This window comes from Alligator mississippiensis, chromosome 1 (assembly GCF_030867095.1).
Source record: "Alligator mississippiensis isolate rAllMis1 chromosome 1, rAllMis1, whole genome shotgun sequence".
NCBI classification, from domain to species: Eukaryota; Metazoa; Chordata; order Crocodylia; family Alligatoridae; genus Alligator; species Alligator mississippiensis.
Window position 1 is genome coordinate 214,858,848 of NC_081824.1, and position 14,232 is coordinate 214,873,079.

The 14,232-nt window shown below is 43.9% G+C and overlaps 1 protein-coding gene across 5 annotated transcripts in view; it reads left to right on the forward strand.

Annotated features, from left to right (window-relative positions):
- The first annotated feature begins 1,438 nt into the window (after positions 1-1,438).
- The window catches only part of CEP68 (centrosomal protein 68), a 29,579-nt gene continuing 16,785 nt past the window's right edge, over positions 1,439-14,232 (forward strand). Inside the window, exons 1-2 of one of the 5 annotated variants that reach the window (XM_006264904.4) lie at positions 1,439-1,596; positions 13,389-13,829. In XM_006264904.4, the coding sequence (XP_006264966.3) occupies positions 13,440-13,829 (390 nt within the window). In that variant the 5' untranslated portion in view covers positions 1,439-1,596; positions 13,389-13,439. Of the gene's footprint in view, positions 1,597-2,561; positions 2,676-3,415; positions 3,524-13,388; positions 13,830-14,232 lie in introns of those variants that run through there. The other 4 variants (XM_059719894.1, XM_019500814.2, XM_019500815.2 and 1 more) reach the window with 4 other exon arrangements.

Genomic DNA, 14,232 nt, shown 5'->3' on the forward strand with positions numbered 1-14,232 from the left:
GGGAGAGAAAGAAAAAGGGAGAGACAGGGAGAGACTGTGTGTAAGTCAGAGAGAGACTGTAAATCAGAAAGAGAGAGAGAATGTAAACCAGACAGTGTATATGTGGTATAAAGCAGGCGAGAGAAAGGGTATGTGTGTCAGAGAGAGATTTTAAATCAGAGATTGTAAACCAGACAGTATGTGTGTGTAGATCAGTGTGTGAGCTAGTGTGTATATGTAAATCAGTGTGTGCCAGACAATGTGTGTAAGTCAGACAGCGTGTGCGTGGAGTGTGTATGTCACTGTGTGCAAGTCAGAAGGATTGGCTATTTGTGTAAGAGGGTGTGTAAATCAGAGAAAGCATGGATGTGTGTGTATGCAGGGCCGGATTAACCCTTTTGTGGGCCCTAGGCAAACAAACTTGTGGGCCCCTCCTTAGTACTGTATATTTATATTACTTTTTTCACTCAGTAACTATAATATGTAAAACAAACGCAACAGGGTCCTTTCTTCACTTGGGGCCCTAGGCATGTGCCTAGTTTGCCTGTGTGTTAATTCAGCCCTACGTGCGTGTAAATCAGAGAGAAAGAGTGTGCATGTAAGTCAGAGAGTGTGTGGGTAAGCCCATGTGCATGTGAAAGCCAGAGTGTGTATGTGTGTGCATAAGACACAGAGGGGGGGTGTGAGGAAGGGGGGAGGGGTGTGAGAGACAGTGCCTGTGTCCCTCTCTCACACTCTCTCCTGATTTACACACATAAACACACTGCCAGGTCTACAGTCTCTCTTTCTGACTTAAAAAATCTCTCTGACGCAAGCACACATACTCTCTCTCCTCATTTAGACATGTATACACACTGCCTGGTTTAGCCTCTCTTTCTGATTTAAAATCTCTCGCTTTCTGACTTACTTTCACACACACTCTCTACTGATTTAGACACACAGACACATTGCCTGGTTTAGTTTCTCTGATTTAAAATCTCTCGCTTTCTGACTCTCTCTCTCTCTCACAAACACACTCTCCTGATTTAGACACTTTTTTTTTTTTTGGTAAAAATATATCTCTGTATATATAAGGTTATATAGATCTAGGCTCTAACCTATTACATCCCAAAAGGATTAATCCTATCCCGTTACAGAAAACCAATTCAGACACATACACACTGCCTGGGTTAGTCTCTCTTTCTGATTTAAACTCTCTTGCCCTCTGACTCACTCACACACAAACACTCTCTCTCTCCTGATTTAGACACATAGACACGCTGCCTGGTTTACAGGCTCTCTTTCTGACTTAAAAAAAAATCTCTCTCGCTCTCCTGATTTACACACACATCCACAGTCTGGCTTACTTCCCCTCTCTCTCCCTTTGTCTCTCCCTTCCCCACACGTGCCAGCAGCGCGGGCGCCCCCAGGCCGGGGGGGGAGGGGAGGCACGTCCCCGCCCCGCTCCCAGCCCGGTCGCCCGAATACGACGAAACCAAAGGGGAGGGAAGCAGCTGGCGGGTCCCGCCGCCTCCTCCCCGCGCTGGCCGGCCTGAGCGCGGGGCCGAGCGGGTGGGACGCCCATGGCAGCAACTGGGCCGGGCCGGGCCGGGCCGGGCAGCGGGTGCGGAGGGGCAGGTAGGAGCCGGGCGCGCTGGGGCAGGGGCATTTGCAGCCCCCGCATTGCACACGGGCGGAGGGGCGCGGCTGCGGGGAGGGGGGCACTTATCCCGGGACAAGGCGTGAGCGTTCAGACGTGCAGACCCGTTATCCCGGGATAAACCCTAAACAGGGTTCCCGGCATAAGAAGCAACAGCAGTGCGTCCCGGGACACAGCAGAGCCACTCTGCATGGGGTTGAATGAGGGTTGTCAGCCCTCCAGGGATGAGGCGTTCATCTCGGGGAGACGGAGGAGAGGGCCTTCATTGGCATCAATATGAAATGTTGGTCTAATTAAAGATATCAAATTCACCCAAGGAACCTTGTCTGCCTTTGTCCTTAGACCAACACGGCTACAACCTACACCCCAGACTCTGATTTACATGCTTGTGCGGTGGGTTTTTCAAAAGTCATAGTCGCATGCATTTGCCTTCCCGATGGCAAGTCTGTAATGGCATTATGAAACCTCCCAGAATAGATTTGGACAGAGCTGGTCACCCCCAAGTTGAATCAGTGGCAGCCATGACTTCGACCCTATGCTAAGCCCTGCTTGGAAGGGCCGTGTGCGTCCGTGCCAATGTCCCAGGACAAAGCGAGGGGGCCATCGTGGTGGTGGTGGAGGCGGTGCTGTACGGAGATGGGCAGGGCGGTTGGGTTGTGTGAATGCAGTCTTCTCGCTGCACCTGGCGCTCTGCCGCGGATCAGACCTGCAAGCCATGGCGCGAGAAATGAAATGGCTCTTGCCCACGTCGCAGTCCAGGTTTGAATGTTTAGGCCATGCCTGGGAACCTTCATGCGTTTCAAGTCGGAGCCTGGATTAAAACCAGCTAGAGGCAGCTCAGTCACCCCTCTAGCTGGGGTGTCCCACAGAGTCCTTTTTTGCAGGGTGTTGACACCAGCCCATGGGATCCGACCGCTCGTGTTTCCCTTGTTTTTTGCTACAGAAAATAGAATGATTCTTCTGTTGCGAAGAACTCAGGAAGACCACAAAAGGGCAGGAAGTTTTGGACACGTTGGAGTCCTGTTTGAAATCTCTGGGTTTCTCTTACAAATCATGTGTAGGTGTTTGCACAGTGCTAATATTGCATGGCTATCTGTGGTGTCCTTAAATGCATCTCAGTTCACCCTCATTGAGAATCACTGGTATAGAGGTTGCAACATGTTGATCTGCAACCAAATATGCTCTGCATCTTAGTCTTTTTGCTAACCAGAGGATATGCTCAGAGACGGTTAGCCATGTTAGTCTGAATTTAGGCAGAGGTAAAGCAAGGTGACAGCTAGAGACACTAGCTCAGGGGTGGGCAAAATGTGGCCCAGGGGCTGGATAACAGCCCGCCAGGCAGTCTATCTGGCCCACGGGGGCCCCCCCAAATTAAAAAAAAAATTATATTTATCTGCCTTGGCCTGCCTGTCATGCGACCCTCAATGGCTTGCCAAAACTCACTAAGCAGGCCTCCACCCGAAATAATTGCCCGCCCCTGGACTAGCTGGTCCTGAGGCTTGAGGAGGCTAGGTTTTATGAATACATACTTGCTTAATTCATTATTGCTTAACATGCATTTATTGGGATTCTTAATGTTAACATCTATTCAGATGGGAAAGTGTGAATGATGCATAACTGATGTTCTTGATTTTTTTTTTATTCTAGGTCTCTGGGTAGAAGAAAATTTAAAAGAAATTAAAATGTTTGGTAATGGCATTTTTGCAATTTAGTTTTCTCGGTTTAAATAATGTCACTAACGTGTTGAATATATGAGGTCCTATTTCCTTATCAAAATATGCTTTTCATTAAAATTAGGTTTATTAAATGGTGGAAATATTTACAGTAACTAGTGAACTGAAGGATTATTTCCAGTCATCATGGGGAAGATTGTCAACGTTACTTAAAAGAAGCAAGATTTGCAAGGTGAAGTAGTAGCTTTTATTGGGAGGGAGAGTATACAAGGTTTTGTGTTTCAGTTTCCCTTCATCAGGTCTGGGAAAGACAGCCACAGTCCAAGTTAAGTTAAAACAATTGCTTTTGTTTACCCTAATTAATTATGTTATAAATTTGAACATTTGAAAGGGAAGTGGGAGAAAGGAAGTTAGGAGAGGTCAGGGTGAGAGAGTGGTTATAATGAGCCATAAAAAAAACAACACATTTGTTAAGCATGTGATTTTTTTTTTTTTGGTGTCCAGAAAAGTTATGTATTTTTGTTCCTAGGCTAGTCTTCCGGAGGAATTGTGTACATTTCCTTTGAGGTTGTAGGGCAGTGAAGTGAGAAAAAGGCTGGTAGTTCTGTGAAAAGCGTTCTCCCACTGGTGATACTGGGAATACTCCTCTCCTTTAATTTTGCTGTCGGAGTTTGTTCTGGTGTGTAACTGTTGTCTGATTTCACACAACAACTCTTATCAGTTATTTTGGTGGCTCAAGCTGCAGATAGTCACCTTGTGGTATTTTTCAGTGGGCCTAAGCAGATTTAAATAGCAACATCACATTGGTAATGACCCAGCAACAAAAATAGTCCTAGAAAGTTACTCTATATTGAATATTCTGTTGTCAGCTAGTGTTTCCCAAAACTGGTGTATTAAGATCTGAGCCACTCATCTCATTTTTGAATATACAGTAATAACCCTCGTTGTTCATGTGTTGATTGGAAGAGCAAAAAAGAAGTAGCAGCAGCAGCATATAAAACAGAGAGAAAACTAAAAAAAAATTAACCGTGTATTTACAGAGGACGGGAACCTGCTGAACGTCCAAGTATTGGGGAATCCAGCATCTCTGGAATAGATTACAGTTCAACATATGTCTTCTTTATTTATATACTTCTGGTTTTGAGCTGCGTATTCAGGAAACACTATTTTTATAGACCAGGGAGGTAGTATTCCTCTTTGCTGATCTCATAGTTAGAATAATGCCCATTCAGTTCAAGAGCATTTTAGGATCAGAAAGATGTTGATATACCAGAGGACATTCAGGGAAGCAAAATAAAAATGATTAGGGGGTGAGAGGGATTGTAACATAGGGTAGGACAAATAAGCAACTGGGACAATTCCAGACTGGGTGTAAGCAGGCACAACTAATAGAATTTCACTTGCTTATGCCAGACATGGATTTGGATTTCTTTGTCCTCCTTGTATAAATAACACTTAAGGAATGGTGCTCCCAGTATTTGAATCAAGGAGAGAATAGACTACCAGTAGCTTAGGAGGTGTCCATGTTTGTCACATATGAGGATCCACAGTTAAATTCTGTGGGGATGTTTTTGTGATGGAGAATTACAAAATACTTAAACCAAAGACAAAACAGTGTAACAGGAAAAGCACTGCTCTGTCAAGTGCTATAACTTGCTATAGGAAGTTAGTACATGGTGCCTTTATATATGCCTAGAAGATTAAATTTTAAAGATTAGTGATCATGGGTTTGTTTTGCACAATAGGCAGTTTGACCTGGAGCCAAAGAAAACCAGCTACTCAAAATAATTTGTTCTTGCTATAGAGAGAGAAATGCATCTCTCTGAAGATTTTCTGAGTGTTTAATTACATATAACTAGGATTTAAATTGACAATTTATCTGTATAAATGATTGGATAGTATTAAAATTATCTCCAAAACCAAAACAAAAAAAAATTAAACGACCATCAAGTTCACTAAACCCCTTTTTATCATGTATAACAATTAATTATTTATAACAACCCTCCACATTAAAAATGTGAATGAATACCTGAAGATACCAAATCTTAATATGACATACAAATGCAGTCTCCTTATAAAGTATTAAAAAAGCCCTGCAGATTTAAGCTCTGTGCGATACCCTGACTTAATTCTTGGATTCTGGAGTTTTTATATTGTTTTGCTAATTTGATGCTGGTATCTAATCATGTTCCTTTAAATTAATTATTGTGGCTAAGTTTAAAAGTAATAGATTTATTAACTGACAATGGATTTTTCTATAAAGGAGTTACACTGCTATTTCTTGTGAATAATTTTGAGTATGTAATTTGTTTGGAAAGTGTCTAATAATATTGGTTTATAGCAAAAAAAATTATATGTTTATTAGACCTATATTTGAGGAAGATCTATATTTGCCCTAAGCACCTATGCATATAGGTTTATATACTGCGCTATGGATGAAGTACAGGTAGCAGAACTTGGGGCAGGTGTGACAGAGATGACCATATTTCAAGTCTATATTTCACTTTCCTGATTTTCTTGCTCCTGCAGATAGCTGGTCCCCTTTCACAGAGCTAGAGTCCTGAAGGCTTTAACCAAGAATTTGTGTAGCATGAAGGCTACCTGTCTCTTACCTTGATCACAGAAGGGAGGAAGAGAGGCATAAAATCATCAACCTTCTCTCTCTGGTGCTACAGGATCCTCTTTTACAGTGGGATGATCCTTCTAGGGCCAGAAATAAAGCAATCATTTTTTTTTAGGGTCCACATATTCTGATGCTGCTTTGCAAAGCAGCTGTTCCATAGAGAAAAACTTGTCTCTCAAGCTATTTCAAACCAATTTTTCTGTTTTGCTGTTGTGAGTTTAACATCTATTTGGAGTTAAGGTTCCAGATGAAATCAAAGGAAATAAAGCAGAATTGGCCCTAACCACGGTGATTGCTTGGGGTGAAAAAGCATATGGGGCATATAAAATTGCATTGTTCATGAAGAGCCAAAGATTTTCTTTAGTAAACATTGAGGAGGCGACTGGTGGCTTGGTATCCTTTTACCTCTTTCCCTTCAGCCTGTGTAAGCTTGGGGATTTGGAGGGGTGTATCTTGTTGCTTGTATCAGTTCTGGTTGGCTTTCTGTGCACTGTGCCCTTATAAGGGTAAAGACATTCCCTTCCCCGTCTTCTTTCTCCTGTTGCTGCAGAGACAGCTGCCATTTGTGGCCTCCTGGACCTGCCATGGAGACAGCGCTCAGTGTTCTCCCTGGGGAGGCTGCTTGTGTTAGTCCAGGTTTAATTGTTCTCTCCCCATACAATAAATTCTTTCAGACTGAAATGTGTGGTTGCTCAGTGCATGATAAAGGCAAAAGCGTGGCCCTTGTATGCTGAGAAGCTAAAACGGGTCCATCCTAATGAGAACATGGGGAAGCTTGTCGCCTGCCTACCTCCTGCTTCCCTGCACAGTGTGGGGGGTGGGGGCTGCTTTCACTTGCAGTAGTCCTAGGGCCTGTGTCCTGCAAGGGAAGGCCCTGGAGGACTGGGCACAGGGGTAGGGGAGGGACGACAGGTCCCTGCTTTCCCCTGTGCAGTCTCAGCCATCTGCTTGGGGTGGCTGCAGAGTACTCTCTTGGTAGCAGTTGGTAGCATCTGCTGCATTGGTGCAAATGGTTACACAGGGTACAAGGCAGTAGAGGATCAGACCACATAAGGTACTGCCCCTTTCAGGGGGTGGGGCAAAGTTGTTGACCCAGTCATTCAGGTGAGAAGGGCAAGGGACTCAAGTTTCCTTATACTCCTGAGCTTGGGTAGGCAGGGTTGTCTGTGTAAATCTTTATTTCCCCTGCGCTTCTCTAGCACAGCTTACTGCAGAAGTTTGCTTTGTTATTATCACGCATGCTTTGAAGGCTGAACTTCTATTTTACCAGCAGCCCATGTATTGGGGGCTGTGGAGCTTTAATGCATCAGTAAGTCCTAGAGGATGGGCCAAAATACATTGTGGGGGATGAGGAGGGGAACAGGATTAGAAATGGTCATCCTTGTTAAGAGGGGCAGAATGTACTAGTCCTGCATTCTCCCAGGACTGCTAGCCAGGGTACAGAAGAGGTCAGAGCCTTTGCTGGGCTGCCTTACTGGTGTCGAGCATTGTTGGTTGCGCCAGAGATTTGTCCATGTCAGTAAACTTCAGCTTCCTCCTGCTTCAGCTTCCCTCTTGGTAGCAAAGATGGGAGTGCTAGTGTTCTCATTGCAGCACCCTTTACTGCTGCTTTGAGCAGGTTAGTGGCACAGTCTGAATATACCAAAGTCCCGTCTATGCTGGCAATCCCACTGGAGGAGCCGTGACAGCAAGAGACTTCCTGCACCTGCTGGGACAGAAATACAGCTACTCCTCGCTTAACGTCGTAGTTATGTTCTTGAAAAATGCAACTTTAAGCAAAACAATGTTAAGCAAATCCAGTTAGTTAAGTCACAATACTTACCTGCTAGCAGGCGGCAGTCAAACAATGTTTTAACCGAACATTGTGCGACTTTCATAGATTCATTGATTGTTAGGGGCTAGAAGGGACCTTGTAGATCAGCAGGTCCACTTTAAACTAGTATGTTGTCTTAATATTAACAAAACAACGTAAACTGGAACAACGTTAAGTGAGGAGTACCTGTACATTCCTTCACTCTATGGAAAAGGTAAGGGAGCTCTGCTACACCACTGTGATGCCCTTTTTAATCTCATTCTGCCAGCACAGGCCTGATTAAATTGTGTTAGATGTGTGCTAACGATCTGGTTCTGAAATGGCAAAAGCAACCCATGTTATTACAGGGTTAGTGGGTTACAGTGATATTGTAGGTGATGCTGCTGATATAAGTAGGCTGCATAATGGAGGAATTGTCAGTCTGTGGAGCGTGACTGCCTTCCTTTTCTTCATGACGGGGTCTGGAAAGCTCTTCTCTTGGAATCGAGGGTTGCTAAAAAGAAAAGGTCGAGAGCCACTGCTCTGACCTATCTGTAATTGGAGCATAAATGAGGCCCTTGGACTCCTTTGCATTTGGGAAGCCCAGTTGCCAGGATTCTGTCTGCAGCTTGCGCGGATGGGTGGAGGGTATGACTGAGGGAGGATTTGGGGTGCTTTGCCTTTCTGTTTTGCACTTGCAGGATCTGGCCCTTGATAGTCTTGTTTTGTTTTTTTAACATACCCAGAGGCTGAGTGATGGGTGCATAACTAGAAGGCAGAAACGTTTATAGCTGGGACAGCCTGCAGAACAGATGAGAGGTGACGCCAGACAGATGGTTGTGTCCCTTCTCCCTGCATTTCTCACGTGGTTCACAGATGAAGGCAGAACAATGACAGTTGACATCTTTTAAAGATGTTTGGTAAATTAGGAAATGCTGCAAGGAGTTTCCCTTTGGCTGTCGAATGTGCTATCATGCTTGCTTTGTGTGGGGATGGGTTGTGATTTGCAGCTGCTGCAGGCGAAACTGGCTCAATGAGGGCTGCTAATTTAAGGGAAAATAACTCTAAAAATGGTGTTAAGTTCCCCCCTCTTCGAATTTGCAGTTGATTTGTTGCTGGCTGTTCTCCTTTCATCCATCTCTAGTGCAGCTCATGTTGAATACTAGAAAAGCCATTTGATTAATAAGTTGATTAATATGTTGCTAATAGGTCTCTGGTTCAGTTTGATGTTGCTAGAGGAGTCTCAGTATTCATGAAGCCTTGAAAATTGTCTGACAGATTCAGTTGAATACAAGTTTGTCACAGAGCAGTGTACACTCTGCTTAATTAAAACATTAGCAACATCAGTTTCGGAGCTCAGATTTCCAGCCCTGGATAGTTCTCAAAGAATTGGGGAGGGGGGAAGGGGGACACACAAGACTTGGCATTTTAGTCATTTGCAATAATTATTGATCTTTTGTGGTTCTTGATAGATTAGCAAATGGTGGCATTGGTTTATGAACGCTGGACAAAGTCAGGATTACCTAGCTACTTTACTGGGTGAATTTTATTCTACCAGTTCTCCTGGTTAGGTATTTCTCTAAATGCCAAGTGCAGGTATCCCCAGGCATAACATTGTTGACAGTGGTGTGATTGCCTTGTGCCAAGAGAGGTTGCTAAGAAAGGTTAAAATTAAATTTGACTATCCCTGTGGTCTTTTTTTTTAAGAGATATCTTTCATTTATTGGCTGAAAAATTCCACCGTGTTTATTCCCCACAATTAAGATTTTCCCAGGTCAGTTCAGATACAGCTAAACTAATTAGTGGGAGTTTAAAACCAGCAAGCAGGCTTGCTAATTTAAGTGGTTTCTGTCATCTGCAAGCCGTTGTTTATGACTTTCTACCTGAGGGATTATGGAGAACTGCCATTGTGGATGCCTAAGAACCTACTTAGCTGTGAATTAGTGGGCAAGATTGATAACTCATGTGATACCTTTTTATTGGATTAATAAATTTTAAAGGTACACAAGCTCTTGGGCCAAAGTATTTTCCTTGTTCGGTCATGGTCTTCACCGTGTTGAAATGAACTGCAATACAGTAAAGGTTAGCACTGTGTCATAATAAGAATAATGCTGGTCTTTTGCTGATTTCTGTTTGTGTTGTTGGGGCGTATCTGTACTGGATATGGTTGACAGGTAAAGAAGCTCTTTGTTATAAAATGAACAGTCTTTGCCCTGGAGGTTTAGAGCTCCACAAGATCTTTCTTGCCAGCTTGTTTACAAGACTTCTTGGGACCTTACACAGCCAATTTTGCTAGACCTGCCTGAAACTTATCCAAATCATGTGGCTGCTGCTATGTCCGTACCCTTGAGCTTTGAGTAGGATGGTGTAAAAATAGCTGAGAGCGCAGTCTAGCGTCTGCTTGGACTTACATGGTTCTTACATTCTCAGAATGATTGATTGATTTTTTTTTAATGGAGTGATTGAGGGACTTTTTTTTTTCTAGAGAAATAACTGCTGCAAGAAATTGCATGTATATGAAAAGCAACCAGGATGGAGCAGGCTGGATTCTCATCTCTGTGACGCTGGGGTGAAGATGATATATCCCCACCAGCGTGGCTGGAGCAGAATCTTGCTCAGGGTGTGCAGTAATTAATTCTTTTAGAAACCTTACATAAAAGGCAGCATGCAGCTGCCCCTGGGACTGAGCTGTGACTCAGACTTGCAGCTTCTTTGATAGCCCCTCTCCCCCTCAGCCTCTTGCATATACAGATCACATGCCACAGAGGAAGTTTAAACCTCTCTACTCCCCTTTGCAGACATGTAAGGTGGCCCACGTCTGACCCTGCAGTCTTCATGTTTTAAGTACAAAACTGTCTATGGTGCCTCCCCCAAAATGATACAGGTACTAAGCATTTGGGACCAGGGCATTTTCCCCAGGTGGTGTATGCAGGTCTGCTCTAGACAGAGGAAGAGGGTAGGAGTCCTTTGTTCTCAGCAGCATCCTGCACACATCCTTATAACATGCAGTTGGCCCTGTTGTGGGGTTACGAATTGACTGGCTGAGTGTGGGTGGGGAGGGAGCAGAGTGATTGGCAGTAGTGGTAGGTGGGCTCCCATGCCTAGGGCTCCAGTCAGCCTCCACTACTCCAAAGCCCTTTGGTGCCCAACCTTTCCCAGAGCTGTTCTACAGAGTACGGCACTTAAAATGTCAATGGCCTGAGTACAGTAGAGCTCCCAGCCCTTGCTATCTCTGGGGGACACGAGAGGGTGAAAAGCAAGGCAAAAACCTCATTATTGTTATTAGTATTATTTAGAAACATTTCCCTCCCTACCCAGAAAGGCTCAGGGTAGGCTGCAATAAAGACAAGTAACCCACAAGGTAAGAAACAACAACAGACTCCCACAGCAACACCCAAAAGCTCTGCTCTACCCTACCCACTCCTTACAGGAAGTTTCTTAGTTTGGTCAAGGATGGGGTGGTGGTGGTGGAGGGGGTGGTGGAATTATGTCTTTGTTCAAGTGCCAACAATCGGTTTGTTGCTTTGCATCTCTGAGCCATGGAACTAAGCCAGGCAAGGCCAAGTTTGATATTCCCAAGGTAGCAAACAGAGTCTTTCAGCCTTTCTTTGTACAAGGGCATCCCCTTGCTGCCTTTGCTCAAATTGCACGTGATTGAAAAAGGGCGGAGAGGGTGGCAGTTTCAAAGGGAGAACTTGGGAGGGAGAGGGTGAGGGAGAATGAGCAGCCTCTGGGTGGCAAGCTTGGGGCTCAGCCCAAGTCCCAGAAGCACCTGCTGGCTCAAATAAAGTCATAACGAAAGCCCCTGGCCCTCGTGTTGCAGTTACAAATCCAAGCTGCTGACACCTGTTGCTGCTGGCGTGAGGCTGTCCTAAAAGCATTTAAACTGTTTTTTTGTGCTGTTCCAGCCAACAACTTCTCTCTTTTGATTCATGAATAGTCACTCACAAATGCAAATCAGGAGAATTCATCACTGCCCGGGGTTTTGTTAAGTGGCTTTTTCAGGCAGCAGATGCTGAGCCCAGGCTTGAACTTGTCCTGGCTTGTGGGTGAATTGGGCAGCACCCAAATAGAAGGGAAATTAATGGATTTGCAGGGTTTTATAAGAAAAGCACCAAAGCAAGATGAATGGCCCCATCACAAAAAGTTTAGAGCAGTAGTTGGTTTTTGCTTCTTGTTGAATGCAGTTTGTGCAGCAAATAATTATGGCCACTTCTTTAAGTTATTAGGGATAAATTGGATAATATATATTTTTTAAAAGCTGTAAAATTAACCCAAGGTGTTAAAGTTCAGATCAGGATCCAAAATAAGGATGGTTTTGTTTCTAGGTTTGACCATCTCCTTTTAAAACAGAATAGTTGCAAGAAATGCAGTATCTTCTTTGCATATTGAAAAATAAGGGTTCATAGTGCTGCTTACTGAGCATCAGGCCCAGATAATGAGACCAGTTTAAAAAGAATTTTAAAACCATATGTTTAAGGGTTCTTTCTATTTGCCTTTACATGTCTGAGACTTTTTCAGGGTTTCTGTTTTCTTTCCTCCCTCACCCAGAAGGTCTAGAAACGTATTTTCTCTGTAATGAAAGCTGAGATTCTGATGTTCATGTACCCACCTGGCTTCAGGGTTTAGGGCAGTGATTCTTTAACCAGAGTGCTGCTAGATCCTTTGAAGGATGCTATGAGGCATGAGGAGATAAGCAGATAAGCATATGCTCAGGCTTATCCATGCCTAGCTGATTCCCTTGCCCCATTCAGGCAGTCTGCAAGCACTGTAATATCTAAATTAGTTTTGGAAATCGGGTGGCACTCACTTCACAAGTTATTTAGGGGTGCTGCGAGCCCCCCAAAAGTTGAGAACCACTAGTCTAGGGCTTTAAGAAGCATGCCCCATGCTGAAGGATTTGCAGGAGTGTCATGGGAGTTGTTAACTGGGGGTGATCAGTAACGTAAAGGTATTGGTTGTACAAGCAGACCCTAAGAGGATGACTTTTTATTGTTCTTTTCTTTTTCACATTTGGGTGACTTTCAGTCCAAAAAAACCCACACGTCTCTGTAAAGTACTGGTCTTTCCCATCCCAAGACCTTTGGGGTTCAATTCTCTCACCACTCTGTACCAGAATGAATAGTCACCAGAAAAAGATAAAGGATAGAGACACTGGAAAACAGGTAGAGAACATGTTTCACAGAAAAATCATTCCTTGTGTGACCTCAGTTCTAGTACTCAAAGGAAATCTCAACACTTTTACAAGACAAGCAAGGGAACAGAAATTCATTGGCCTATGGACACTAATCACCAGGGACTTAACACAGACAATGACTTCATGGCCCATTATAATCTTCCTGATGCTTGCTAACTCCTACGCTTCACAGATGATGACAACCTTACTTAATAAGCTTTTGTTCAATCTGCTCTTTAGCTCAACTGTGTTTGCTTCTGTCTCAGAGACCTGAGGAAGGGTACTATGATACCCAAAAGCTTGCCTTTGTCTATACCAGCCATACAATTGGTTCAATAAAAAATATTACCTGCAAGAATTTTTTCATGAAAATGATGCAACTGATCTTTTTTTTTTTTTGCCCAGAACAGATTCAAGTTTCTTAGCTGGAGGGTAAAGCATATCCAGTTTCATATGTTAGTTATATAGAGAAAAGGAATTATTTTTTTTGTATATATTTCTTTCAGATTCCAATGCTGCATAAATAGAATCTTTTGAAAGGAAGAGGGTTAGTATAAATGGCCTTGAATGTGGAAAAATCAACTTCTGAAGCCTTGCTGAATGCGCCATGCCTGTACGACGGTAGGTGGAACTGCAGAGAATTGGACACTGACTACTCAGAGTTAGTTAGCAGTATGCGCCAGTTCTTAGATGCAGAAGAAGGGAAGTCCTCTCCAGAAGGAACTGAGAGTGCTGCACTGGATGGAAGCAGTCCCCCTGTAACTGGCATCACCCAGCAAAACCCAGGCTGCAGTAAAGAAATGTCTTTACCACGCTCTTCCAGGTTGCCCAGAGCAAAAGTGAAAGCAAACAATGTGGAGAGATGGCCATTAACTGCTAGACACATTTGTGGTACTGATCTACCCCACCGGGTTCACGCCACTGTTCCCTACTCAGGAGGACAGCAGGTGAGAGGGTTTGATATTATCGATATTACAGCAACACCAAAAGTCTCCCCAGTGAGAATGGGGCCTGTTTTCCTAGAATGTGTTCACCCAAAAGTTGAGAGGCTACTTAAAAAACTCTTTGGAGCAGGGACTGAGTAGATGAATCGAAATGGAAGCACAGGGAAAAGCAACTTGTCCTGGGTCATCCGGAGCCAGATTTATCAGAAGTAGCCTAATGGCCTCCTGAGGCCTTGACCTTCATCTTGTCTGCTAAGCTGTGCTGACATAACCATGCACACACATACACTGAAAGAAAACCCCACTCTGATCAAGGTGTATAAAAAATTAGGCTCTTGAGTCCTTGCCTAGTAGATTCTGAATAGTTTGGGCAACTCCCATTGCCATTATTTATTTAGGAACCCCA